Source organism: Falco biarmicus, chromosome 9, assembly GCF_023638135.1.
Source record: "Falco biarmicus isolate bFalBia1 chromosome 9, bFalBia1.pri, whole genome shotgun sequence".
In the NCBI taxonomy this organism is placed as follows: Eukaryota; Metazoa; Chordata; class Aves; order Falconiformes; family Falconidae; genus Falco; species Falco biarmicus.
Genome location: NC_079296.1, coordinates 55509594 through 55536376, shown reverse-complemented (window position 1 = coordinate 55536376; position 26783 = coordinate 55509594). Strand labels below are relative to the sequence as shown.

Below are 26783 nucleotides of genomic sequence, written 5' to 3'. Positions count from 1 at the left end.
AAAAGAGAAGTTTTTGAACATGAAAAACAAATTAAACCCTGAAATCACAAAACTGATTAGGTCTCAGGCAGCATTATTTAAAACAAAACAAACACCCAAAACCCCAACCTATATTCAGAAAGGTACTTTCTACCAAAAAAGGTAATCAAAGAATAACAAGTTTCACAGGCAATCAGCATGGGTTTTGTAGTCACATGGTTTTATGCTAAAAACAAAATTACAACACATTTTTAAATATTTTTTTTTAACTTAAGCTTTTTGTCATCCTCAATATCAATCCTTTCATTCAATATCTGTTTTATCCTCCAGTCTTCCTCCTTGAATCCATTAAACTTTTCTGCTTTAGAAAACTACGCATTTCAGTAACTGGTGTATTTTCCTCAATCTTTTTGAAATAGCCAGATTGGTCTTATAAACAGTGCTCTATTTATTTAAACAGAGCATTGTACAGATTTCAAAGATTAGTCACTGAAGAAAGTGAATGCACAGAAAAGACAAAGAGGAGACAAAGCTATTTTCTGTATTAATGACCTAGTTAGGAAAAACCCTGGGAATGGAGATAGCAGTTGCAAATCCAACTATAGCGATTTGTCATAGTCATGTTAATATTTTTATTAAAGCAATACATTTGAAAAGCAACTATTAAATATAAAATGTATTCTAGAATTGCACTTTTCACAAAAGAGAAAAAAAGAAATTTACAGAAATAGCAAGTCTTCCCTATCACAAAAATTTACATGAAATTCACAGTAGTTTTATGCAATATTTGCAGCAAGGCTATTTCAAGGCAACAGCCACCCATCAAATAGGTTTAGACGTGCAGTTTGGTAAAAGATGTTTTAAAAATTGCTAATTATTTCCATAATTGGGGCCAAACATCTGGCAATGTAATTGCACTCTTCTACATAATGTTGAATCAAAATCAAGCAATTATTAGCAAATAAATTGTACAATGCCTTTATTTGATTCCAATTCTAAGACAAAGACTGAGGGGGAAGCCCACAAACCAAAATAAAGACAGTGAGTCACAAAACCTGTAAGTAGTTCTCATATTCCAGTAGCAAAACAAAACTCTAGTACCAATTCTACAAAACCAGGTGTTGAATGATTACTTACATTAATTGCCCTATGAAGAAAATTATGTTTCTCATGCGTAGTATAATCACACACAATCTAAAGTGCTCACTCCTGGGAAATTCATGTTAATAAGGTATATACGAGAAAATCCAGGGTGAAAGTGTTGAGCATTATCCCCCCTATTTCCCCTTACTCCTCCTAGTCACCTCAAAACAGAGAGCTTTCCCCTCTCTAACTGAAGAGCTCTGCCTCGGTGATGTGTCTCATCAGTAATGTAAGTCCCTCTTTGAACAGTCCTGTTATGCACTTAAATAATTAACTGGGTTTAGGACATAATGGTGTTTCAAAACCATGCAGCTTTCCAGTTCTATACAAAATCATGTTGCTCAGTAACTGCCTGGGAAGTAAGGTGCTCACAGGAGTCTATTTTTTGCCATGTGGAGAACTAACTTTTAGTCACATAGATGATGGATCCTAAGAAAAAAAGGATCATTTGGGAAACTCATAAAAGCTACTTAAGTACATTTTCATAAGAATTCCGGGAACTTCAGAACAATAGTACAAGTTACAAAATATATTTAGAGGGAGAAAAAAGAAAACAACTGAGTCTGAGTACTAGTAGCTCAAGCAGTTTTCAAGTCTATTCCTCCCATAGGTATTATTTTAATAGGAATGCCAAACAAGTGGCATAAAAATGTAAACACTGTCAGCACAATTTCCCTGTAGTAGACAGTAAAAAAAATATTTACTGCATCCAGTAAAAGAAAAACCCGAAACTCAAGACAACTACACACTGGCACTGCAAGTTATTTCACTTAATACGATAAATACAGCTATTTCAATTAATGCAGTAAAAATAAAATAAATAGCACAGAATTCTGTTTCACACACATACTTCTCACCCCGTTTTCTAAACAGCATTGCCATCCTGAACATGTGAACACAGAAAACATAAAAAACTTTCTAAAAGTCAAACAAAACTTCACATTGTTGCTACATACTACAGATAAATTCTTTTTCTAGTTAAAACACTTGTTATTTTGTACTCACTGCAAAGCATGCTGTGCTTAGAATGTTTCAGAGAAATGTAAAGGTGTGCCCATTTTCCCTACTTAAATATCCCTATTTATAGCTTCCAAATGTTAACAAGTAGGAATAAAATTTCTTCACATCTGCAGGAAGCCTTTAAACGCTACTTTTTAAATTACGCACAAATGACAGACCTGCACGCTCTCTGTCGCTCTCTTTGCGTCAGAGTGAAACTTGACAAGCCTGACAGACTCCATTTGTGCTCTTCTCCCACCCCTCCGGATTTTATCACTGTCATTAGCTTTTCTCCCTAGTGATTAGAATTAAAGAACAGGAGGAGGCCATCGTGTCTTCTCTATTATCTTCCCCCACCGCCCCCCCCCCCCCAAAAAAAAAATGCACATCGCACTGGAAGCACAGGCGCTAGCTTAGTCATTGCAACACACCCCGCGTTCTCCGAGCCTCGGGCACGGACTAGGGAGATGCTGCAGCTCAGCCGTTCCCCGCCGCGGCTCCTTCAGCGCGGGCGTGACACAGATGCCGAGAGAGGAAAAAAAGGTGCTGGTGCCCGCGGCTCCGGCGGGGCGGCAGCCGGGGGACAGCGGCCTCCGGGAGCCCGGGGCACAGCACAGGCTGCTCGGCCGCGGCCCGGCCCTTACCTTCCGCCACGTCCTCGTCGATAGCCCCCTTCACCTGGGAGAAACACCACTGGAAGTCGTTGCTGCTGCTGCTGCTGCTGCCACCGCCTCCACCTCCTGCCACCCCTGAAACGGGAAGAGAGGGCGGTGAGGGGACAGGCACACCGCGAGGGCCCCGCCGCCCCCTCGGCCCCCACCGCCCCCTGCCCAGCCCCTTCCTCAGTGCGGCCCGCTCCGCCGCCGCACGGCCCGGTCCAGGGCAGGCCCCGCCGCCTCAGCCCGGCGCCGCGCCCCGGCCCAAGCCCCTCGGGGCAGGCCCGGTCCCCACACGCCGCCACTGGGGGGCTGCCCCCCGCCACCCAGATCCGCGCGGCGCGGCCCAGCTCCCTCTGCCCGGCGAGCCAGACGCAGCCGCCCTGCGTGCAGCTAGGCCGCCCGGCCTCACCTGCCATGTCGCACGGTACAGGTGGGGCGGGGGCGGGGGGCCGCGGGGGGAGGCGCCAGCCGGGAGCGGGTCGCAGCCGCCGCTGCCGCACGGAGCTGCCGCCGCGGGAGGTTTCGGGGTTTCAAAATGGCGCCCATTGCCGGTCGGTCTGATCCGGTGACGTCATCGCCCCAACTCCCCTCAGGGAGGGGGCGAGCGCGGGCGGTGCGGCCGGGGTGGTGGTTACGGCGGCACGGCCCTGTGGCCCGGGCCCGGGGCTGGGGCCGGGGCAGGCCCTCCCGGCGGGCTCGGCGCTCGTAAGGGAGGCGGCGGCGGCGGCGGCGGCGGAGGGCCGCACCGCGGCAGCGTTTCCCGAGGCGGCGGCAGGCCCCGTTACAGACGCACCTTAGCGTGAAGGGGTGCGGAGGGCCGGCACAGCTGTGGGAATGACCTGGCTGACGTGCCTGGTGGCTTAGTTTATGTCACACCCCACCCCCAGATGTTTAATTGTGGTGGTTCCTGAAAAGAAGAACACGCTTCTTGCTTGTTTGCCGCTGCAGCAAGCGCCAGGCTCGGAGCAGCGTGGGGGTCACCCCACAGCGCCTGGCACAGGCTTGGGGGGGGGCTGGCCCGCCCCCGGGGGGCTGCGGGGGGGCTCGCCAAGCGTCAGGACTTGTCTGGGAGCCGCTTGTGGGATTCAGAGACCTCTTAAGGCAGGCAGCCATGAGGTCTGTCCCTGTCTGGGTTTTTGAAGCCTGGGTGGGACAGGAGCGGTGGTGGCTCAGGAAACATGGCTGGTGCCTCCCAAAGAGAGTGACTGTGTACGCCTGGTGCCGCAGGGCACCTCAGCCCGGTGTTGGGTAGCAGCCCAGCCCGGTGTCTGGAGTGCTGCGAGGGTGCACACTCCTCTCTTGTAAGCTGTGAGCATTGCTGATGCTCTGTTCGGTTTTGGCCTCTTAGGCTGATTGGTTTTTTTCAAAGTCAGTATAACTTCTGGAAACTGTGGACATAGATTTTTTTTTTCCCCTAGATCCACAAGAGCAGAAAGAAATAAAAATTAATTTTGTGTTGTAGAAAAGCCCCTGCCCTGATGTATTTTTAAGCTGTAAGTCCATCAGAAGGTGGTATAAGATGAACTACAAACCCCTCACTGCTAGGGAGGCACTGGGTGCTTAGAAAGGTAACAACAGGCCTATGTTGTGTCTTAAATCTTCAGCAGGTTTCCTAAATCACTTTGATTGTAGGAAATACAAGCAAAGTGCTTGATGAACGGAGACTTGGTTAATTGTTCTCTTGAGTACAGATGAGAAAGCTGTAGTATATTCTTTTCCTTATGGAGTAAGAGTCTTATTAGTAGTGAGTAATGCCAGATAAAGTGCTCTATAGTGAGTCTTCCTCTCTTCTTGACTGAAGTTCACCTGTGGATCCTCAGGATATTTCTGCAGAAGGACTTAAGTCTGACACTTGCCTGAGTTTGGTGAGGTACCTCTCAGACCTTTACTGTTCTGGGCTTGGAGCATCTTCCTCATAAATACAGAAATGGATTTGACTTAAGTTTTCTTTATTTAATTTGTTGGTAGGATGTCTCTGTACATTTATGAATTCATTACTTGATTTGTGTTGTTTATTCCTTACACAGTGTATTATGTATTTAAGTGTTTAAATGAAGTTATTTTCAGCTTAGTCTTTTGGAAGTGTCTCTGTTGTAGGTACAGGAAAGTAGTCTTTTAAGGTGAGTGGGTATTAGTTATGGTTTTTTATCTAGTCTCTGTGTTTCAGAGAGCTTATGGAGAAAGTTCTGTGTTTGCAAGTTTGGCAAAACTCCTGCTTGTTTGTTGAAAGTTGTCTGATTTCTTTTTTAATTTACATGTTCAGCCCATAGTGATTATATATATCCATATATAAGGTTAATATTATACGCGTGTCATGATTTTATGGATACCTGAAACTTTTGTAGTGAAAAATGTGGAGTATTTCACTAATGGAAATCCAAACAGTATTAATTTTATTTTTAAAGGAACTCAGTCTTTTAATGGTTTTTTTATTATTATTTTTTGGTTTTATTTTTGACAGGGATTTTATTGTTTTGTATTGGTAACAGAAACATTTAAATAAATAAAAGGTTAAATGTATGCGTGCTATGAGCAGAATAGGTATTGCTCAACTTCAGACTAGGCCTTGTGCCTTGAAATCTTATTTGAGCTTGAACTAAACGCTGGCTTCATTCCGTTACTGAACGTGGAGGGAAGGTTTTATGTCACACTGCTGGCCTGAGTCTGCTAAATCTTGATGACAGTTACTAGTTGTGAATGAGGTCTATGACTTGGGCTTCTAGGAAATTTTTAACAAGAAACAAATTTAAAAATTAAATTAAAAAATGGCAGAAACTTTGTATTCTTACCAGCTTTTTGTGTGGTTCATGTTGCCATGATGGTGAGCTGTGTAATTGGTAAGATTTAAAAAATAAACAAAACTGTTGGCTATCTCTTGTGTCTATCTTTTGGATGTCTTCAGCCATCTAGGGAGTGATTGTGGGGAAGGTGGAGGACAGCTGCTGCTTAGCGGTTTGCAGCTGAAGTCAATCAGTGTGAGCTGCAGTGAGGCAAATTCAGATTAGATATAAGAAAAGTGCTCTTCATGGGAGAGTGGCCTAAAGCTTGATGCAGGGGCCCAGAGGCAGGGAAGTTACGTTCTTGGGGAAGGTCTTGACTTGACTGACCAAGGCTGTGAGCAGCTTGATCTGCCTTTTAAAAGTGACACTGCTTCAAGCAGGGGTTTGGGCCAGATGTCCTCAGGTGCTCCCTCCCAACCAAATTGGTTGGAGCCTACGATATACATTCAGTCTTAATTCTTACCTTAGTATTTTTGTCTGTGTGTGGTGGGTTTTTTTCTCCCAGCTTTTTTTGTGCACTTATGCATGCTTTTGGAGTGAACTGGATGCCTTTGTATGTTGGAAACTCATGTAAATTGAGTATATATAACCTGAGATACAATTCAAATGTTGACGTAGGTGAATTTTTTTGAGAATATTTTGCTAATTTGAAAACTGAAGTTAAAATAGCTAGTAATTAAATTACTCTCTTGAAATGGGTGGATGCATTTGTTCATTTTGTAATGTATGTGATTTTATAAGGAGGATCTTTTTTGAATAAGTATTATAGTCTTGTGGAGTGCTTTTTAAAAGAAAGTTAAATTTATATGCAGAACGCACCTGTTCCCATTGTTTATATTCAAAGAATACATTAATCAAAATGAAGGAAGTAGTTAATTTTTACAAGCTTTCTGAAGTTTGGAACTCAAATTCAGAAGAATGTGTTGATAGAAGAAGATTTAACCCACTGTGATCTGTTGGGTGTTACACAGTTTATAATCCTGTTTACAGTTGTCTGACACTTGTGTGGGACTGTCTTAAAATACTACTCTGCTCTCGTGCTTCTACCTGGAAGTGTGTTGCTCACTTGTATCAGATTGCAGGGGAAGTTTTCCTGGGCTCAGCTACCCCTGTGCTGGGGAGCTGGGGCGGGAGGGAGAAGCTGTTGCACAAGCAGTAGGATGTGGGTGGGTATAATACTTCTGTATAATTCTGAGAATTACAGCACAGAGTGTTTGCAGTGGCTGTTACCAGTTTAATGGTTTAGTGTCCTGTGTTTTAGGAGTTGCACTTGCAAGAAAGGGACACATTGTTCTTGCCACATTTAGCCAGGAAAACTACTTGAGAGCAATGTTTCCAAATGTTCTCTCAATATAGTATCTTGCCCAGCCAGCTGCTTCGTGCCCCCTGACATATGCTGTGTGAAATGTTGTTGCCAACTCATCAGCAGTTGTTTCTCATTAGATTTCCCATTATCTGTTTATGATTAAACAAAGCCCTGAACTGGGCTGGTGGTTTGGTAGCAGTCTTTCACTACTATGGCTTTGAAAACAAAGCACGCTGAAAGTGTATTTTCAGAAAACGTAGTGCATGCCATAGAAAAAGTGTTTATCATAAAGTGGAATGCAACCGGTTGGCATACGGAATGGGATTTCACTGATAAATACATATCACATGCTAACTGACATAAAATCCTCAGTCCTTAGCCTTAGATTGGCCTTTGTTTAACTATGGCAGTTTGCTGCCCTTTTCTTTGTCCCTACCCCCTCGTATGTGGATGCCTCCTCTTGGACTTGGCCCAAAGCCGTGAGATACAGACCCTGTGCTCTCTGGAATATTGTCACTGACTTTTTTTTTTTTTTTTTTTTTTTTTCCCCCTGTATCAAAGAATCCTTGCATCCAAACCCCTCAGTAAAGTAAGTCCCTTTCTTCATGCCCAGCCTAATGTCCTAAAACTTGCGGTTTCAGCTTTTCTCTCCTGCGCTCCCAAAACGCCAGTCCTCCAGACAGCACCATCGCTTTCTTTGCTGCCACCAGACTGTGTCCTGTGCCAAAATCCCTGTGACGCAGTGCAGCTGCTTCTGCCAGCCTGGCCCCAGCTGATCCACGGCACTGGCGAGGGCAGCTTTTCCAGGAAGAAGCAGCACAACCTTTTTTCGTAGTGCAAGTTTGGCTGCTCCTGCACATTTAATTTGTATATTATGGATGGCTTCTGTATGAGGGAACGGAAGGGATGATGGCGTATGCTTTGCTTTCTGTTTACAGCTGCAAAGTGTGCTCTAGTTAGTCACAATTTCTGTCCTGCTTAGCTTCCAGTGGTGGTGTCAGGCATTTCACATGGTTGTTCAGAAAGGAAAGAATGTTAGGAGAAAGGAAGAAATGCAGAGACCTTTGCTTCAGCTGACAGTCAGGATGAATATACCTTGGAAATGTCATCTGAAAGCAGTGATTTTCTTTTTTTTTTTCCCCAAAAATAGAAACAAAAGAAACTCTTTGATAGCTGAATCACCTCCTGACTGAAGAAAATGTCTTTTCTATTGTGTTTTTCATGCTGTGATCCAGTAATTGCACTCTGAGATCATAAGGAAAGATCTTGAACTAAACAAAAACTTCAGGCAGCTTCTCAGCTCTCTGTGAACACTTCTGTGTAAAACACTTTTTTAGTAATGTCAAAAATGTTGCTGTTTGTAGAGGAACTTGGGAATGTTGCTTTGTATGCCTGGTTGAGGATCCACAAGAGTTTTTTAATATATTGCGTTGGTGTGGATTTGAAAATGGTTTTGCATGTTACTCAGGACCAAACCAGGGATTACATTGTGTTTTGTGCAGTAACTCACTGCTCCATAAAATGGTAGTAGCTAAGATTAAGTTTGGAGATTACTTCCTAGTTTGGCCTTTATGGCCCAGTCTGTGTAGATTGGGAAAATTATGAGTGACTTTGCCTTTCTTGCCTTTTTCTCCCTTTAGCATATTGCAATCAACTTTGCCATCCTGGCAGACAGGCATTAAGTTTGATTAATGCTATAGCCTTTGTATTTTGGCTTGTAATTTCAGTCTGTGTGGACTCTTGGTTGGTAGTTGCCTTCTTTATTTGATTTTATTCTGTGTTTGCTGTAGCACTAACCCACCATCAGCGTGCCCTGGTCTCTTGTTCTGGCATGTTTCTTGTCCTGCAATGAAGCCTTCTGCTCTTTGTTGTCATTCCACAGTCTCTGATTATGCCTGGGCAGCTGAAACCCTGGTCTGAAAGCTGATAGACTCTTTCTCCAGGTACCACTGTCAGCAGGTATCAAAACTCTGCCTGTTGCCCTCATTGCTCCAGCACAGGTTACTGGGGCCCTTCAGAGAACACTATCACAGAAGCTGTATTTTCAGCTTCTTTCTTCAAAAATTAAAGTCCTTCCTGTAGATCCTTTATTGTCTTCTCCTACCTGTCGTACCACTTTACAGAAGTAATGTGGTTGATGGAAATGGGTAATAGTTACCTTCAAGGAGAATTGAAAGCGGTTTACTTCCTCAGTGGTGGATTGTTGGACATTTAGCGGAATATTCTTAAAGAATTCCATGTGGTTTTGCATCTGTTTGCACTCTGTTCTGATTGATTTGGCTCATACAAATAATATCAAAGCATAGAGAACATGAAGCATGGCTATGGATATCCTGTCTTTGAATGTAATGAAGTTGAAATCGCTTTGATCAGAGCTGCCCTTAATTTTTAGTTCCAAGATAGAATCATAGAATTGTTTAGTTTGGAAAAGACCTTAAAGGTCATAAAAGTCCAACCGTTAACCCAACACTGCCAAGCCCACCACTAAACCACATCCCCAAGTGTCACATCTACGTGTCTTTTAAATACCCCCAGGGATGGTGACCCCACCACTTCCCTGGGCAGCCTGTTCCAATGATTGACAGCCCTTTTGGCAAAGAATTTTTTTTCCTGATACCCAATCTAAACCTGCCCTGGCACAACTCGAGGCTGTTCCCTCTTGTCCTGTGGCTGGTTCCCTGGGAGCAGAGACCGAACCCCCCTGCCCACAGCCCCTGCCAGGGAGCTGCAGAGAGTGATCAGATCCCCCCTGAGCCCCCCCAGCTCCCCCAGCCGCTGCCCACCAGCCCTGTGCCCCAGCCCCCTGCCCAGCCCCCTGCCCGGCTCTGGACACGCTGCGGCCCCCCAGGGTCTGTCTGGGAGTGAGGGGCCCAGAGCTGAGCCCGGCTTCGAGGGGCGGCCTGGCCAGTGCCCAGCGCAGGGGGACGGGCGCTGCCCTGGCCCTGCTGGCCACGCTGCTTCGGCTACCAGCCAGGGTGCTGCTGGCCTTCTCGGCCCCCTGGGCACACGGGGGGCTCATGTTCAGCTGGCTGTCAACCAGCACCCCCAGGCCATTTAATGCCTGATGAGTTCAGATAGTATGTTCTGTGCAGATGTAAATCTGTTTCTGCATTTCAGCTTTCTTCTGTCAAAGTAGAAAAGTGCCAGCAAGCCGTAAGTGTTGTTTCCTCTGTGTGCTTTCCCCAGCGTCAGGTAAAGTCCTTAAAAGACCTCCCATATGTGCCCTTCCCATGCACAGTTTTCCTTGTTACTCAGCGCTACTGGGGGTTGTGTGGTTCATTTGCATGAAAACCAGTGATTTTGTCTTGTTCCAAATTAATCTCTGTGAACTTTAAGGTTATTATTTCCTTCAACGTAAGTGTTCCTTTGCTTTGCCCTGCCCAGAGCCAGTCCCTGCCATTTTGCTTCAGGGCTTATTCTTCATGGTTCCAGCTGCTCAGCATTGCAGGGGTGCTATCCATGTCTTTCTCAATGGGAACAGCTACCAAAAGGAACAGGGTGTGCCACTGTAGTCTTTCAGTTTGAAATGGGAGCCAAATATTTGTAATTATGTTAATATAAAGAAAACCAAATCTCTGCTTTGCTACTCTCTGTGTTTTTCTGATTCTGTTTCCTGCAAGTGGTTTAGAAGCTAGCTTCCCCGAGCACACAGTGATCTCTTATCTTATCATAGTCTATCTTATAGACTTTGTTTCAGAGGTGGTCAGCCTTACATCTGTGAGATGTGCTGTCCATTGGGAGGTGGCCCTCTGTGTTACTTTAAGACCTATCTAACTGATGAACTATGAACATCTTGCTAAAAAATTAATTTTTGAGTTACCTTTGAAGGGAACTTGTATTATTTGGTTTAAATGGAATTGCTCATCCCTCTGCTTCTCTTGGATTAAAGTAGAAATCATCTTGATTTCACAAGTTGGAGAAGACTGATGTCAGACACAAGAAGTGCATTAGTCATATCTGTGATAGCAAGATGTCTGTTCTGTGAGACTTTGCTAAATGTCAAAGTCTTATTCCCACCCAGCCGCAGCTGCTCCACTCTGTGCAACTTCAATTAAACTTCAGAATAATTCCAAACATTTTTGGGTTTGTCCAGCCTCACCCAGATTTTAATTGCAACTTGTGCATTTTCCACTGGAGAAGGAAGGTTATAAACCTGTCACAACCAAGTTATGAGTCACTTCTTTAGCTGGGTGTGGCTGCAGATACTCCACTCCTTTGACTTAAGTCAGTCATTACCCACGTTTTAACAGTATAGCAAATTAAGCATGGTATAGGACTTATTCAACTCAAGTATTTCTTCCTGCATAAAACTGATACGGATGCTTAAGGGAGGATGTAAAAGAAAAACCCCACACTTATCTTTGAGGAGGAAATGTTTGAATTCTACTGTAAACACTCAAGTTGGGAAAACACCTATTTATTTGAACACTGGAACAGGCTGCAAAGATAAGCACTTGGAAGACCTGTGTGTGGTGATAGACATAAATGTAGGAAATGGCATTTTTTTCCATGATGCAGCTTTTCTATTTTGAGATAATGAAGACTTCCCCCCTCCCCCCACCATGCTGATTGCAGTGTATGATTTCAGGAGGGTCAAAAGGCCAAAGGGCCATACAGATCAAATTCATGACATAAAAATAAGCAAGATTAACAAGCCTTTCTATGTTCATTGTTAGCTACTGCAGGAAATGCATCTTCTAGCAGCAGTGCTATAATAAACCCTTGGGGTGATGTGCTCATGCAACTTTTTTTTGGGAGAAGTGTTCAGTGAAACTCTGAAACAATGTGGGTTTTCTTGAGAGATGGAACTAAATGAAATGTTGAAACCTTTTCACAGCCAGAGCAGTGTACTGCCTACTCTGTCCAACAGGGTGATGTTAAGTTAGGTGGGCTTCCAGACCTATCCTCTTCAGTTGATTGACTTCTCAGTAAAAAAAGAAGAAATTAAAGCATATTGAAAATAATATACAAGTGTTTAAGCTATAGTGAAATAATAGAGAAAATTTAGTGTTGAAGTAAGTAGAACTAACCTATGCTAGAGCTAAGTCTGATCAGAAGACTCAAAAAGAGTGCTTGGGATGTCGGTGGATGTTGGTAATAGAATAAATGTTTTACTACAGGCTCAATATGATGAAACTTTAAAGGATTGTAAAATTGTTCTACCTCAGATCTGTCTAGTCTACCTTTTAGCATTAATGGTGTGCAAAGAGCAGTAAATTCCAAAGCAGTGAAAGCTGCCTTGTGTATTTTGGATACTTTTATTCCACCACTCTGCTACTTTAGGAATTTAAGTAGAGACAAGGATGTTCCTGTTGGAAGGGCAGGCTGTGTGTGACAATGCCCAGCTCAGTGTAGTGCCCAGAGCTGTTGCATTAAGAGTGCTTTTGTGCTCCAGCCTGTGGAAAACAGTGAGCAAGCCTGATGTCCCACAGAGGTCTGCTGTCAACACAGCTGAGGTTATTAATGCCCTCCCCTGATGCCAGGGAGGCTTGGGTCATGTCTGTGTACACTCGTGTAGCCCTCAAAAGTCCGTATTATTCAAAATACATATGCCAGTGATGCACCTGTTTGCTACAAACTTTACACGCATGTTGCAGGTCTTCCAGAATGTTCCTCTCAAAAAAGAGAAAAGGAATGTTATTGCTCATGATGGTAACAGTTTGACCAGTAAAATATGGCAGGAAATAGCCTCTCTAGCCTTTGAAATGTCCTGGGCTCTAACCACTGCAAGGCAGCCATCAGTGAATTCCTGGGGTATTGTGGCGATGTCCTGTGCTGCAGGCACATGCAAGGCCAGGCATCAGAAAAAGAATAGCAGTTACACTGGCACAAGAGACTGGCAGCTCGTCACAAGTCCTTTGCTGCGCAACAGAAGCCCTTAAATGTTCATCTACCAGAACATGTACTATCACAGATAATCTAAGAAAAATTAGAGAGCTCTCAGCATAATAGGTATTGTTATGTGTTGGCTAGTGGTATTATTGGCTAAATGTTTCTGCTTGAACTGGTCAGCTAAAGCCAGGGCCATTAATTTCTGTCCTCCAAGTGGAGCTGTAGCTCTGTCCTCAGCAGAACTGCACGAGCTATTAAATACAGGCTTGTATTAGGACTGGAGCCACGGCAAGCAACAGTCTGAAGAGGAATGCAGGCATTTGCTAAATATTTGTGTTAATGATTTGAACTACCCTGTATTCTTACCACAAGCTAATATAGCGTTTACAGCCACTTCCCGACTGAGGATTTCTAGCTGAAATGGAATACCCTAGTCATATAAGAATACAAGTTTTATTAGTAGTGCAAGTTGTGTCTACTTTTAAACATTTTTAAAGTAAAAAAATTCCAAAGTGAAGCCTTTTGCATTGGTTCATTTACATTTCAGTGTTGTGAAAGCTACCAACAAGGCATACCTATAAAAAAAAATCCAACGTGTTAAGGGTCTTGTTTTGTTGTATCGCAGGCACTGGTTGGTTTCCTGGGAAGATGCCTTCAGGGAGGTTTGCTGTGATAGGAGTTGCTAGGTACAAGTTCATCTGTCTTTGCTGGTTTGCTTTTGCTGTCACCTAGACAGACAATTTAACTGTATGTTTGGCTTATTTCAGTGTTGCAGTACACGTATGGTTAATGCTTTTAAACTTCTACTGCCTTTTGTACAATGTTTCCAAGGTTTAATCTTTCTTCTCTATCCTCTTGCCAATATTTTTGTCAAAAACCCCCTCTTCCTATGTCTGGGCTATTGGAGCCTTCCCCTTGTTGGTGAACTGCCTGGCTGCAGGTGTTCAAAACAACTCACTGTGCTGCTGCTGACATTGACTCTTGGTGTACCACTGCTAAAAGTGCACAAGCCTCTTCGTGGGTTCTCCTGCATTCAGCACATCAAAAACAGGCATCATACTTCTCACTTTATAAATTTTCTGTATTAATACCTTTTGTTATCTTAGACATGTAATAAATATTAATTCTTGAAGCATCCTGAGAAAACCCCAAATCCCTCTTGAGGACTCCAGCCCAGAGAATGGCTACAGGGAAGGAAGGGAGGCTAGGACCTCTGTGCCTTCAGCCTCCCCAGGCTGGGAGAACACAGAGAAGCAGTGATAAACAGCCAGTGAAATTATCTCAATTATAAGGTCATGGAAAAACATCTTTCCATTGAGAGCTTGAAAGCACTGCCCTGAGCAATGTCGCTGAGTGATGTCTGTCAGCCCAGTTTAGTTTGGAGTTTGTCTTTGCTTTTTCTCCATCCTGTGTGAACCTCTCCATTACTTGGCTTGCACCACAAGTACTAGGTCCTCATCCCAAATTCAGCATCAGATTTCAGACACTCTGACAGAAACTGCAAGAGAAGGTGCTTTTCCTCTATCAAAACAAACTTCTTGTTTCTAGTGATTCTAAAGACTTGAGGAGAGCTTGGCTTACTAATAAGGCACTACACCAGTGTCTCTTTATTGCAGGTTTTTTTTTTTTTAGTAGGAAGTTGAGCTGGTTAGAAGTCAGAGAAGAGAAACTGATTTTGAAGTTGAAAGGCACATAATGCATTTCAGAATAGGTACTGACCTAGGGAAGAAGGTGCTTATATGGATGGTTTGCAGAAACAGTCACGGCAATGCAGTTTCTAGAGCATGGTTTTTCCTGCTGTGAAATCAAAAGTAAATTACTGTTCCTGCCAGAGAGGCAAACTGATGGGGTTGAAAAAGCTGCTGTCTCCGACTTTGGCTGTTAAAAGCTGGTTGCTCTGAGGAACTGGATGAGTTTTGTGTCTCTTTGTGAAGCTACCTGCCTGGGAATGCCTTAGCAGCTTCTGTGGACATGGTTGTACCTCCAGTCTCTACCTGTGCTCCTCTCCAGCCTGTAGCTGGCCTTTTTGTTAAGAGTCAGCAGAAGTGTGCTGAGATACGGAGTTGGCAGAGCTGGGGAATGTCGTACCTGTCCAGTTCATCAGCAGGTTGAAGTAGCCTGAGAGCTTGCAGGGGGATGAGACAGCGGAGAAAGTCTGGGTGCACCAGGATGTTCAGAATTAGGCAAATACCTGAAATGATGGGGGTGGGATCTCAGAGGGTCAGGCTATGGGACTGGGGGGAGGATATAGTGTGGCTGAAGATTTGCTGATTATTGCTATTGAGGGTTGAGATCATCTGGAGTTCCTGCCTGTCTGCTCAGCATTACGACCTTGCCTGCAGGCCTTACCCATTCTACTGCGGGCACTTCGCTTTCACCCTGGCTCTTTCAGTTGCTGGGTTATGGAGATGTGAGTTTGTCTTTGTCTTGAGAATTTAGGCTATGGCAACTATATTCAAACTGCTGTGTAAACTGACAGTAACATAGATGCTGCATCCCAACGCTTTTGTGCAATCAGACAAAAAATGAAGCTGGCTGCCAGATAGTAGGATGTGATACTAATAGATTCCTCCTTATCTGGAGCATTGTTTAGGTAGTTTGTACCTGTTTAGTAGTGTTTAGGCTAAATAAATTATGGATAGCAGTGGCAAGAACATTGTCATCAGGAATGATGTGCCATTCACAGGTTATACATTTACACTGATAAGGGAAATTTGGCTAGCCACTGTGGTTTGGCAAGCTAGCACAAGGTATTATCTGCAGCTGTGACCATGTAGTTTTAAATATTGATTGAAATTATAAGGATTGTATTTTGGATTTGATTTGATTGTACAAATTTGGATTTGTATTTGGATATAAGGATTTGATTTGAACCAATTAGTAGCCTGTGATTAAAAACTCATATAAATATGCTGTTTTCCAACCAGCAAATTTAAAACTCATGCAGTGTTTAAAAAGAATTTATTTTTTCCTCCTTTGAATTGCTGTACTTTATTTTTAATGTACATGTTGCTGACTGGCCATTTGGCTGGGATCTCTTAGATTCCCTTAGCAGCGTTAGGGGACATTTGGTAAAGCCAAGCTTCCTGTACCCAAGCAGCTCTTCCCATCTTGCCTGGAACTGAACGTTAGGGTAATTCTAAACACTAAATAAAGTTCCTGTGAGAAGTTTAGCCCTTAGGCTGTTGAGTATTCAAACATGCATTGTTTTCCTAAAGTAGCACCTTTTAATGTGTTGCAAATATTTATTTTTGTGTGGCATAATTGATACTGTTTGTTGCTAAACATTGCATGTTATTACCTCTTTTTGTAAGAGGTGAAAACAGTTTGTCATGTTTGCTATTCTGCTGATCAACTTTCTCGTTCGAAGTGTGCAATGCTCATACCTTGGCATTGTTTTCTGTGTGCAGCAGTGCGCTCTGCTGTCCTCGAGTTACACTGCAACAGGGAAATTCCAGCTGCTGTAGGTGATCCTTTGCTGCTGGCCCTTGAGGCTCAGGTTTTTTGGGTACTTGTATCGAGTCCTCCTCTGTGATACTGGCCATTCTAACTTAGTCGAACGAACGAAATGATTGCTTTGCATTCTGTTCATGGCGTGCAACCATGGCTCTCCGCCGGTGGTGGGATTTCCCCTGCGGTAGGGCTGGGTGTGAGGGCAGGCTGGGCTCTGAGGGACCCATGGCTGCTGGGGCCACCCAGCACCCAGGTGGCACAGGGTGGGAGTCCCAGGGGCAGGGGACTGTCCAAGACAGCGTGGGCTTTGACCAAGATCTGGATGATGCCAGCTTTAATTTCCTTATAATAAAAAATAAAGAGTAAGCAAGCATATTCCTTAGTCTTTGAGGTAGTTTATGGAGGTTACAGAAACATGTAATTTTAATTGCTAAAGCAGTAGCATTTTATCTACTTAAATCATTCAGTTTTCATAACAACCTCTGCCTGGAGGTAAAACCAGTTACTTTGTCTTTGGGAAGCAGAAGGTTTTTAAGGACTAAAGTTTACTTCTGAAGTTATTCCTGTGGTTGAGGTCCAGGGAGTGTGGAGTGTAATGGGGTGTAGCGGGGTTTTCCCTGACGAACCCCTGCTCAGGAACAGCAGCAGTCGTGCCTGGGGCCTGTGCATGTGGCAATCGCTCCTTTTCTCCGTCCCTTCCCCTGAAGCCTGGAGAGGTACACAGGCATTCATAAGAGAGTGGTCTCTATTCTGGCACAAAGTCCTCTTCAGTTATAATAAGCTTTTATTTCTGGACACGAATGTTTCATCCTGTTTCATCACAGGATTAAGCAGGGGCAAAGGAACTTAATCAGCTCTAAACCAGCACTTGAAATCTGGAGCAAGAACCTGTCTCTAGTTTTCACAGAAGCAGAGAACTGAGGATCAACAAAACAAATCATAAAATAGAGCACAGGCCAAGAGTATTAAACAAAGCTGCAGAGGGGCACAGAGTAAAACCTCCCTTGGAGTATGTGCTTGTCCACAGCTAAGCCCTCAGTAGCAGCTATGGTGTCAAGGTGAGCATGTTCATCACCTGTCCCACTGTACCTTGCTCTGCACAAATGGGAACACTCTTACGCAAAGCAAAACCTACCGAGGCAGTTCCCCCATCGCATTTATGGAAAAGGAGACTGGATCTCCAGGGATGAGGTGGCTGGAGGACACTGCAGAGGGCAGCTGTTGCATATTAAATGGTGGATTAAAAATGTAATCTATGATGGGCTGCCCAAAGTGGAAAGACCATGGATTTCATTTTCTGTGTCAACCAGAGAAAATGTTTGTTGTTTCTGCTTGTATTTTTCTGTTGATGGTGCATTTTTATAAGCAACCAAATAAGGATTTGTTTTTTCTTGGTGAACTTTCTTTTCTCAGGAGGATTGTTGCGTTGCTGGCAGTAAAGCACAGAAGGTCTTTGCAAAGTGGGATCCTAAGAACTTGCAGTTAAAATTTTCTTTTTGCTTTCCTTGTTTCCAGCAAAATGCTAGTAAGGACACTGTCCTTGGAGTGAGACATTGTGCCCTTCCCAAAGTAAAATACTGCTTGACACTAATGAATTGGTTTGTTTCAGGTGTTTACATAGAAGCAGTTCTTTCCAGTGCATTTGTTGTTAAAAGACCCAGAGAGAAACAAGCAGTGGTTAAAGTTTCAGTATATTCTTGAACTATTTCCAGTACTTTTGAAGTTGACAGTGTCTTTAAATTCTGACTGTTATCTTCCCAACTTGTGAAAGCTCAAGATCTTCCCCATCCAAAAGTATGAAAGCAGTATAGTATTCTACAGTTTTTAAATTCTTAACATGCAGTGCCTTTCTGTTTGTGGAAAGAGAAAATGTTTGAAATTGGAAAGACTTTTCAAACGCTTTTAAATTATTTTTTTCAATCTTATGGTGCTTAAAAATTTAAGTAACATATTGTAATAGCCTTCTAGAAACTGGGGAAAAAGTAAATGTAATGGTATTCATTGAAATTGCTATATTTAGTTTTCTTTCTTTCCATCAAAGCTATAAATGAAAGAAATCTTGATTCTTCCATCTGCAGTATGTAGCCATTTGGTGGCAGTATTGTTCCTTATTATATACACTAACTGCATTTTCTAATAAAAACTATTTAAACTTTTGGGGTCTCAGAAACAGCTTTTACACATGAATGAAAATAGGAACAAGTAGGATTTTTTTTTTTTAATGACTACAATATTATGGAGACTTATCATAACGAACCGGCTTCTCTGGGTCATGGTTTTTCATCTTTCTTTAAAGTGAAAAATGTGTAAAACACAGAGAAATGTCTCTGAACCCATTTTCAAGTATTCACACACTCGGAGTCAAGGGGTAGAATACTAATAAAGGAAAAGTGTTTTGTCTGGAAATGCTCCATCTCAAGTTAAAGGTTAAGGCTTCATTTTTATACTCTGTAAGAATGAATGCATAATTGCTATCTGCTAATTCAGAAAAATGGGTGATGGATTAATAACTGCCAGACCAAAAGGCATGACAGAGAAGACAGACAGCATGCTTGGTTTAAAAAAAATTAAAAAAAGATTCCCTAGGACATCTACCATTCATATTCCTTTTTACCTTCTTGACACTTCTCATATTTCCTTTTTTCATTGTGTGTACTGAATGAGGGTGGCTCATCACCATGGAATAATCGTGCATGCTGCATGCATAAATCAGTTACAGCTGGCAGCTCCAGGCAGCAGCTTCTAGGTGATGGTGCCTGGATCACCCCAGTTAGTGTTGGAAGTTGTCTTCAAACTATAATTTGTGTTATTTTTTGAGTAATGATATTCAGCCAGTTGTGAAGACATGTTCTCTTATGGAGACGTTAAAATGAAGATTACCATAATATACTGAAATGCTGTCTTGAGAAGTTACATTTCAAAACGTAAGCCTTCCCAATGCAGATATGAAATTAAAGCCATAATAAAAGTACTGAGAATCATTACATTGATAACATTGTCTCCCTCTGACATCTGTACCTCAAATCATCTATGTTTTCCTCTGCTGGCTCAGAACATGGAAAAAATGCTTCTGGCTGATGGTGTAGAAGGGAGTGAAGTCCCAACCAAGGTCCAGGTTTGACCCTTTGGTGGAGCAGGGAATTGTATCAGGTTGGTCTGTCTGCTGGCATCGGTGCTGTGCTGCCTGGGGTTGGCTTCTGCGTCCCTCCTCCTCCCGTCTCAGAGCTGTACTGTGTAATGAACCCAAAATGAACCTACTGCAGAAGCACTTTCCTTTCCTTACCTTATTTGCCAGTTATGCCCATACCTATCATCCACCCTGCTTGCTCAGAGGAGGGGAGAAGAACTCATCTTTTATTTTTTCTAGCTAGCTGTTCTGCTGACCCTTGCAGAGGCGGCTTATTTTTACTCTGATGTCAGAATGGCAGTTATCACTGTGCTGAGAAATCTGTTCAGGAGATCTCCTCTTTCTGCTTTAAATATTCTTCCATGAAAGATAAATAAGTTTTTAATTAAAAACTTGGTAAAAGATTATAAAAACAAGACCCTGTCCCCAGTTGTATGTATTGAAATGTGGGTTTTGCTGGAAAAACTTTTTTTTTTTTCCAATTTGGTGAGAAGCCTTTATTTTAATATCAGGCAGAAATAGTTTCAGGGAGTCTGTAAATCTGGCACACTGTATTTCCTCTAATCCTACAGTGCATTAGATGGTGCAGCTGATTTAGAGTTTAGGGAAAAAGAAATCTCAATGGTTGCTGTTAGATTTCTGGAGTATTTCCAGAGTAACACAGATACACTAGCCATCCCTGTATGCAACAAACCAGTATTTCAATTCTTTAGAGCTTTTTTTTTTAGTGAAAACTGAATTATCATCAGTCTTTACAAATGCAAGCTCCCTTCAAGCTGCCTCCTCTGTGTTACCCCAAAGCCTGATGGCACAGGTGACAAAAGCTTTACGCTTTGTCTTGCCAGACTCTGGGCAGTCGCCAAGGCTTGGGAAGATGTGGTCGATCCTCTGGGGTTGCCCTTGGACACTGCTTGTGGACAGGCCCGACGTGTGGCAGAGCAGGAGCCCAGCGTGAGCCGGCTGGGTGTCCCCTGCACCTTCATGTCTGGTGGGGGTTGGCTGGGCGTCTTAGGACTTCCCAGCGTAATTTCCTCTTGTAGAGCAATCTCTAAAATACAGTAAGTTAATAAGTTAAAACATTATTTAAAGATAATTTTAAATGTGATGTCTACCTCTTGTAACCTGTTTCATGGGTAATACACCACAACTGAAATGATTTTGTCACAAAGACTGTGTTTTCCTGCCACGACTTCTTTTCTCTCTTGTCTAGTGCCCAGAAATCTGCTTAACAGCATTTGGCCATGGACAGTGCACAGTCTGAGAGGAGATGGAGGATGAGAGAGTGAATTTTTTAACATGCTGGATATTTAACTTCGTTGTAGCTGAATAGAAACAGAATTCCTAAGTATTCAATTTTAGAATTAGATCACTTGGAGACTTGCAGTTGCTTCTTTGTGGCAGCTGTGATGGGATGCAGCATGTGGCTCTGCAAACTGCTTGCAGTAGGCACAGTGGTTTAGCTCAATTTTCCCTTGTTCTTACCTCAAAATGGGAGGAGGGCTGGTGGTGGCACCTGGAGGCAGTGCCAGTGGTAGGACACTGGCTGGTGATGGCACTCTGCAGGCCGGCAGTGAGCTCGTTTAGGTGACTTAAATCGGAGCTGGCCATCCTGCAGATGTTTGCTGTCTCACTTGCGATGTCTTCGGTAACAACTGTGTTGGGTTTGATGGCTAAAACGGTAAATGGAAGCCACTGGAAACCAAAGCAGATTAGGAGAGCCCAGGGTTCGCGTCCGGGTATTGGTGATGATGTGCTCACAGTGTGAGGCTGGCTGCCCTGCTGCGGGGAGGTGATGGATGCAGGCTGGTGCGTGTCTGGGGTGCAGAGGTTGGACGGTCACCATCAGCATTTGTGGCTGTGTGAGATGCTGCCGGGTGGCCTAGCAGCATTTCTGTTTCTGGATGTCTTAAGGGACGACAGTGCTGAGCAGAAGAGACACAGGTCCCTGCCATCCTGCACACTCTGGCAAAGGTACAAAATTCTGGGAGGAATTTGCATTTGGTTCGTGTTTCGATTAGCTCCTGGGTGCATGAAGGGAAAGCATAGTGGTTTATAGCAACGATGGGTGTGTTAATGAATTGGACTTGAAAGCTGGCTGATGGAGAACAGTGAGGGATTCTCTTTTTGGTTGCAGAGATCCTGGTAACACTGGTGATGTGCTGCTCTTGCCCCGGCATGGTACTGTGGCAACTTTACCAGTTCTGTTTGTTCAGGGTAGGTGGCCAACAGTGTGGATACCAGTGTCCCTGGCACATGGCAGCCTGTGCAGTAGCACGGGACACAGTCAGTGGGCTGCCCTTGCAAGGGAGAGGGTTTTGCACTCTCCTTCCTCCTCTGCAGCTTTTTCATGTGAGACTTGGGGAGGATGCTGGCTCTGAGCAATTAGGAGCGGAGGTTTTATAGCCAGACGCTGGTCTTCTGGGTTACTAAGCTGCCAAGACTTAAAATGCTTCACAAACAATGCTTTTGTTAAATATATAAGAGTATGAATTCAATTAAACTAGGTAATACTTCATGAATAAAATAGGTAGCAGGCATCCTCCAATATTTGATGTAGGGAGCAGAACACAATATGCATCAACAAACCCTCATGGATATTTTTTTTTGACCTCCAGCATTAAATTTTTGCCACTTCTCAGTGCGGCCAAGTCTGTCTTTGTAGTTTGGTATGATCTCCTTCATACAGGAGGAGAGTCTGCAAGGCAGTTGCCTTTGCAAGGAAGTTTCTGATGGAGATGCACATGGTTTGCAAGGACACGTCCTTCATTTGCAAGGAAGATGCAAATAGTAGAAGGCAAGAGGTCAAGCCCTGCGTGCCACAGCATGGTCTGTGTCAAGAGGTGGCTTTCAGAGCTTGCATGTGGTTTCTCTTGGTCACTTTGTCTAAGGAAGGGATCTGGAGAGAGCATGTAGTGCCCAAAGTAAGGGAGCGCTGGGCCCTAGCTTCAGTAAAGCGCTGGGCTCAGAGCCCGCTGGGGCTTTCTGCAGCACCTGGTGCCCCACGGTGTGCACGGAGGCTGCAGCCAGGCGCTGGAGTCACTGCTGCTGGCGCTGCATCCTGTTGCCCATGCCAGCTCTGTACTGGTATTTTACCTTGCGAGGTTCTTTGGATGATCAATTTACACTTCTCATCAGAAAAGCATCTCTTCTGTTAGCCACTAGGTTACCTCCCTTCCCTTTTGACTTGAATGATTTTCAACGACAAAGAACCAGGCAACTATCATTAGAAAAGGACTTAATCCATTGATTTTCATGTCTGTTCTGTTGATGCATCTTTCTTGCCTAAAACCTGATTATAATACAGTAACTGATGAATCCTGCAGTGTTTTGTGTCCTGTGTGAATGATTGTGTCTCATTTTGAGTCTTGGTAACAGTGTCCCACAACAGGGGTTTATGAAAGCAGAGATACTTTATTATCTGTGTGCAGCAAAGAATCAAATTATGCTCCCAATGATATTGGTTTAAGTGATCATCACTGCATTTAATCTTATGTTTAAAGTGCCATAGCTAAGATCAGAGTGTGTTCCTGTGCTTGGCTGGGCAGGTTAATATGTGGGACATTGGTGAGCTGCAGAATGACCACTGGGTCAATGAAATGGTGTTCTTTTCTGATTTAGTAGCGGATGTTAAATGATTTTTATTTTTATTTTAAAGCTCAAAACATCAAAAATTAAGTGAAGTGAAAACAACAGTTTTTGAACTATTCTGAAATATACGGTTTGCTGCTATTACAGTTGGTTAGGTAATACATATGTATATTGATGAACACTGCTGTTAACGAACTGGACTTTGTCAGGCATTTAATTAAAAGTAGCAATAGTATTAGCTGAGGGACATCCATTTGCTTTTACTGTAGGAAAGTTCCAGTCCAGGTTTAATGATATCTGAAAAGAGGAAGACTCAGTACATTGCAAACTTTTGGTAAATTGATGCACAAAAGAATCAGTAAGATTTGCAAACATACTTATAAATGAGCCTGCATGGCAGCAGTGTTGGAGCTTCTAGTGAAGGGCAGTGGAAACAATGCACAAGCCATGTGGCCTGACTAGGCAAAATGAGATTAGATGATAATCAAATTAACACCAAATGCCCCAGAATAACAACTCTATATAGCATTATGAAGTTAAAAAACTGGAAAATTCATCAAGACCAAGAAAAAAAGTAATGTTATGAGGAGGGGAAAAAACCCAGGTGTATGCTAATATGAAAGGTGAGGGAAAGTCTTGTGGGAGTATCTAATGAGGTGGACAGTATCATCCCGAAGCATTTTGCAAAGATAAAAACTGCTTTGTGAATTCCTGCATCTGCAAGGAAAACTGCTGAGAATCTGCTGTAATGAACTCCCCCGATCGAAGTCACTGCAGTCCAGAGGGCTGGGACTGCCATGTCCATCTTGGGGCTGTTGAGCCATGTATCTGCATGGTGGCTTCTGGAAAAGGTGCTGGGAAGTGACTTTTCCATGATGCTATATGCAGGCCTGATGAAAGCCAAGTTAATGGAATTCTTCCCTTTGATTTTAGGGAAAAAAAGGTAGAAACCAAACTTCTAGCAGCCTACTGACTTGTCTCCATTTGGAAAGGTGAGGACTGAGATGACATGAGCTGCTAAACAAGATGACATGGTGTCATGGTTTAACCCCAGCTGGCAACTAAGCACCATGCAGCCACTTGCTCACTCCCCCCTGGTCAGATGGGGAGGAAAATTGGGGAAAAAGGTAAAACTCATGGCTTAAGAACAATTTAATAATTTAAATAAAATACAATAACAGCAACAATGACAACTGTAATGAAAAGGAGAAAGAGAAAAGAATAACACTCAAAGGGAAGGGCAAAAACCCCAAGTGATGCCCAGCGCAGTTGCTCACCATGTGCTGACCGATGGCCAGCCAGTCTCTGAGCCGTGATGGGCAGCCCCTGGCCAGCTCCCCCCCGGCCCTGGTCCTGTTTATATACTGAGCATGACGTTCTGTGGTATGGAATAGCCCTTTGGCTAGTTTGGGTCAGCTGTCCTGGCCCCACTCCCTCCTGGCTTCTTGTGTACCTGCTTGCTGGCAGAGCATGGGGAACCAAAACCTTGACTCGAGGTAAAACAGCACACTAATGACTGATGTTTTAGTTGTTGCTATCAACACTATTCTCATACCAAATCCAAAACACAGCACTGCACCAGCTGCTAGGAAGACCATCAACTCTATTCCAGCTGAAACCAGGACACGTAGGCTAAGCACTCCAGGGCTAAGCCTTCACTTAGGGGCGTTACACAGCTGAGCAAATTTGGATTTCTGTCACTGGAAGATGTTAAAATGGGGCTGCGGGTTGGAGCAAAGGCAGACCTCTGATGGTCTGGAGCAGAACTGCTGGCTGCTGGAGCAGGTGGGGACCTGGTGGGCACCTGGGCTTAGCACCGTGCTGGAGCTGCGCTGGGGCAGAGGGACAGGCACACCCCCGCACTTGCCCCCACGTTCCTTGCTTTGGAGGGGGTGGGCGTGAGTGGTTGGGGTCTCAGGTGGCAGGAGAAGAACGAGGCAAGGGCGCGACTTGGTTCCCCCCAGCAGTGTTGAAGTTCTCAGAGGGGTGGGCGCGCTGGGCAGGTGCTGGCTGGTGGGGCCGCCCGGTGCTTCGTGCCTGGTGGTGCGTGAGGCAGGGCCCTGCGCCACCCACCCTCTCAAAGGGAAAGTCCCCTTGAGCCTCTGTTGAAGCAAAACCCCCAAATTCAGAGGGCCCCATTCAGAAATCATGTTTTTAAATTAGATTCCTCTGTTCTTTTACTAAGAAAAAACTCCAAACCAATCCACCCCAAGCCCTTGAATGTTACCTGAGAGACAGCAGAGAAAATCCTAGATCCAGTGATGGCATTACTTGTTTATAAATGAGAGTATTTTCGACTGTGCAAGCAATTGTAAAATTATGTTTGTGAAAGAATTTCAGTGGAGCGTTGAGGAATATAGGAGGTCTTAAGGGGACTAAGACCACAAAACTTATTTTATGACACACTGGAGAGCTTTAGCTTAGCCTGGATGGCAACTGATAATTATCTGCGCAAGGGATGTCCCCTTCATATGGAAGGTTTCCTTGTGTGGTCTGGGCCCTTTCCAGGGAGCTGAAGGCAGCCTGAACTACACAGACTCTGGGATTGCCCAGGCTGATCTTGTTAATGTACCATAAACACTTTTTTTTTTTGTAACTTCATGCTTCACCTTTACAATTTATAATTGAATTTTACAATCAATATGTGTCTGCAGGCAGTAGGCTGGTATGCCTGGCGATGCACTGTTACTTTATGTGAGGAGATTTGTTTTCCTTAGGCTGGCTCTTGCGGTGCTGAGCAATTGGAGGTCCTTGGCTGTGATCAAGACTGGGAACATTTATTTTACCGCTTGCAACAAAGCAGGTGCTTGTGGCCCTCGGGTGCTGCCATGACATCTGCAGCAGTGACGGAGTGTGGCAGCTGGGTGCAGTGCTCCGCACCAGTGTGGGGACCAGCAGCATTGCTGGAACCATGAGGAATAATCATGACAAGAACCCCAGCAAGCTTGGGTTCTCCTTTAGCATTGCACCTTTGATGTATCATATGAGCTTTCTGTAATTCCCCTTCCTGCTGGTGAGATGCATTGGTGTGCACAGCCCCTGTACCCCGGGGGGACAGGCAGTGGAGGATGTTGAGTTGCCCAAGGGGAAGACAGAAGGCAAAGCAGAGGGCAGTCACTGATTTCTTCTTTTGGAGCCAGTTACTGGAGAATATCTTGCTTTTGTGTGTTTGCATAGGTAGATGTAGGTATCCCCGTGTTAATCTTACTTAAACTGCATCAGTTTAGCATTTTTCTTCTCAGGTGGCTTGAGTAAATTGGGTACTTGCTCTTATAATTAACTATTGAATGGGAAGTGTCTGATCTGCAGAGATACAGAGGACTTGTTGCTCCTGGAGAAACTCAACTGAGTGATGGGTTTAGCATTGGGCTTATTCTTAACAGAGACAGGCTGTGTGCTGGTGATTGACCCTTCAACACTAAATATTGACCGTATGAATCAATTTGCTGTGAACATCTTGTCCCAGCGTATTTGTCTAACCAACTCTGAGGTGCTGTAGAGCCTTCCCAGCACAGTGTGTAGAGAACTGTTCCTGGGAAAATCCATTGTGTTACAAGTGTAAGTGATACATCTAATTGCAGGAATAGCTCAGCAGCTGCATGCCAATATTCCCTCTCGCTGTTTGCCATCTCCCTCTTTAAATCACTCTTTTGTTTCTTCTAGGACCTCAGTGTACTGCCCAGTAAAGTAACTTGCCTGCATGAGCCGGAGCGTTTGGTGAGCAGGGCTGGTGGGGCATTTGCTCAAGAGTTTGCTGCTTGCTGAGAAAAAGGAGCAGTGGGTATAAGTGGAGCTGTAAGAACCACTGGGATCATTTGCAGCTGCAACTGTCATACAGGGCTCCACGGGCCCCCAGCCAAACAGGAGGGTCTGAGAGGCGATTCCCTGCTCCGTGCCCGTGGTGGGGTGGTTTGGTG

The 26783-nt window shown here is 44.0% G+C and overlaps 1 protein-coding gene across 3 annotated transcripts in view; it reads right to left on the bottom strand.

The window, feature by feature from the left end:
• PPP2R2D (protein phosphatase 2 regulatory subunit Bdelta) overlaps window positions 1-3501 on the bottom strand; it is a 31722-nt gene extending 28221 nt beyond the window's left edge. Inside the window, exons 1-2 of one of the 3 annotated variants that reach the window (XM_056351368.1) lie at window positions 3190-3501; window positions 2766-2870 (exon numbers count right to left, since the gene is read on the bottom strand). In XM_056351368.1, the coding sequence (XP_056207343.1) occupies window positions 2766-2870; window positions 3190-3196 (112 nt within the window). In that variant the 5' untranslated portion in view covers window positions 3197-3501. Of the gene's footprint in view, window positions 1-2765; window positions 2871-3189 lie in introns of those variants that run through there. The other 2 variants (XM_056351365.1, XM_056351371.1) reach the window with 2 other exon arrangements.
• Window positions 3502-26783: the final 23282 nt, after the last annotated feature.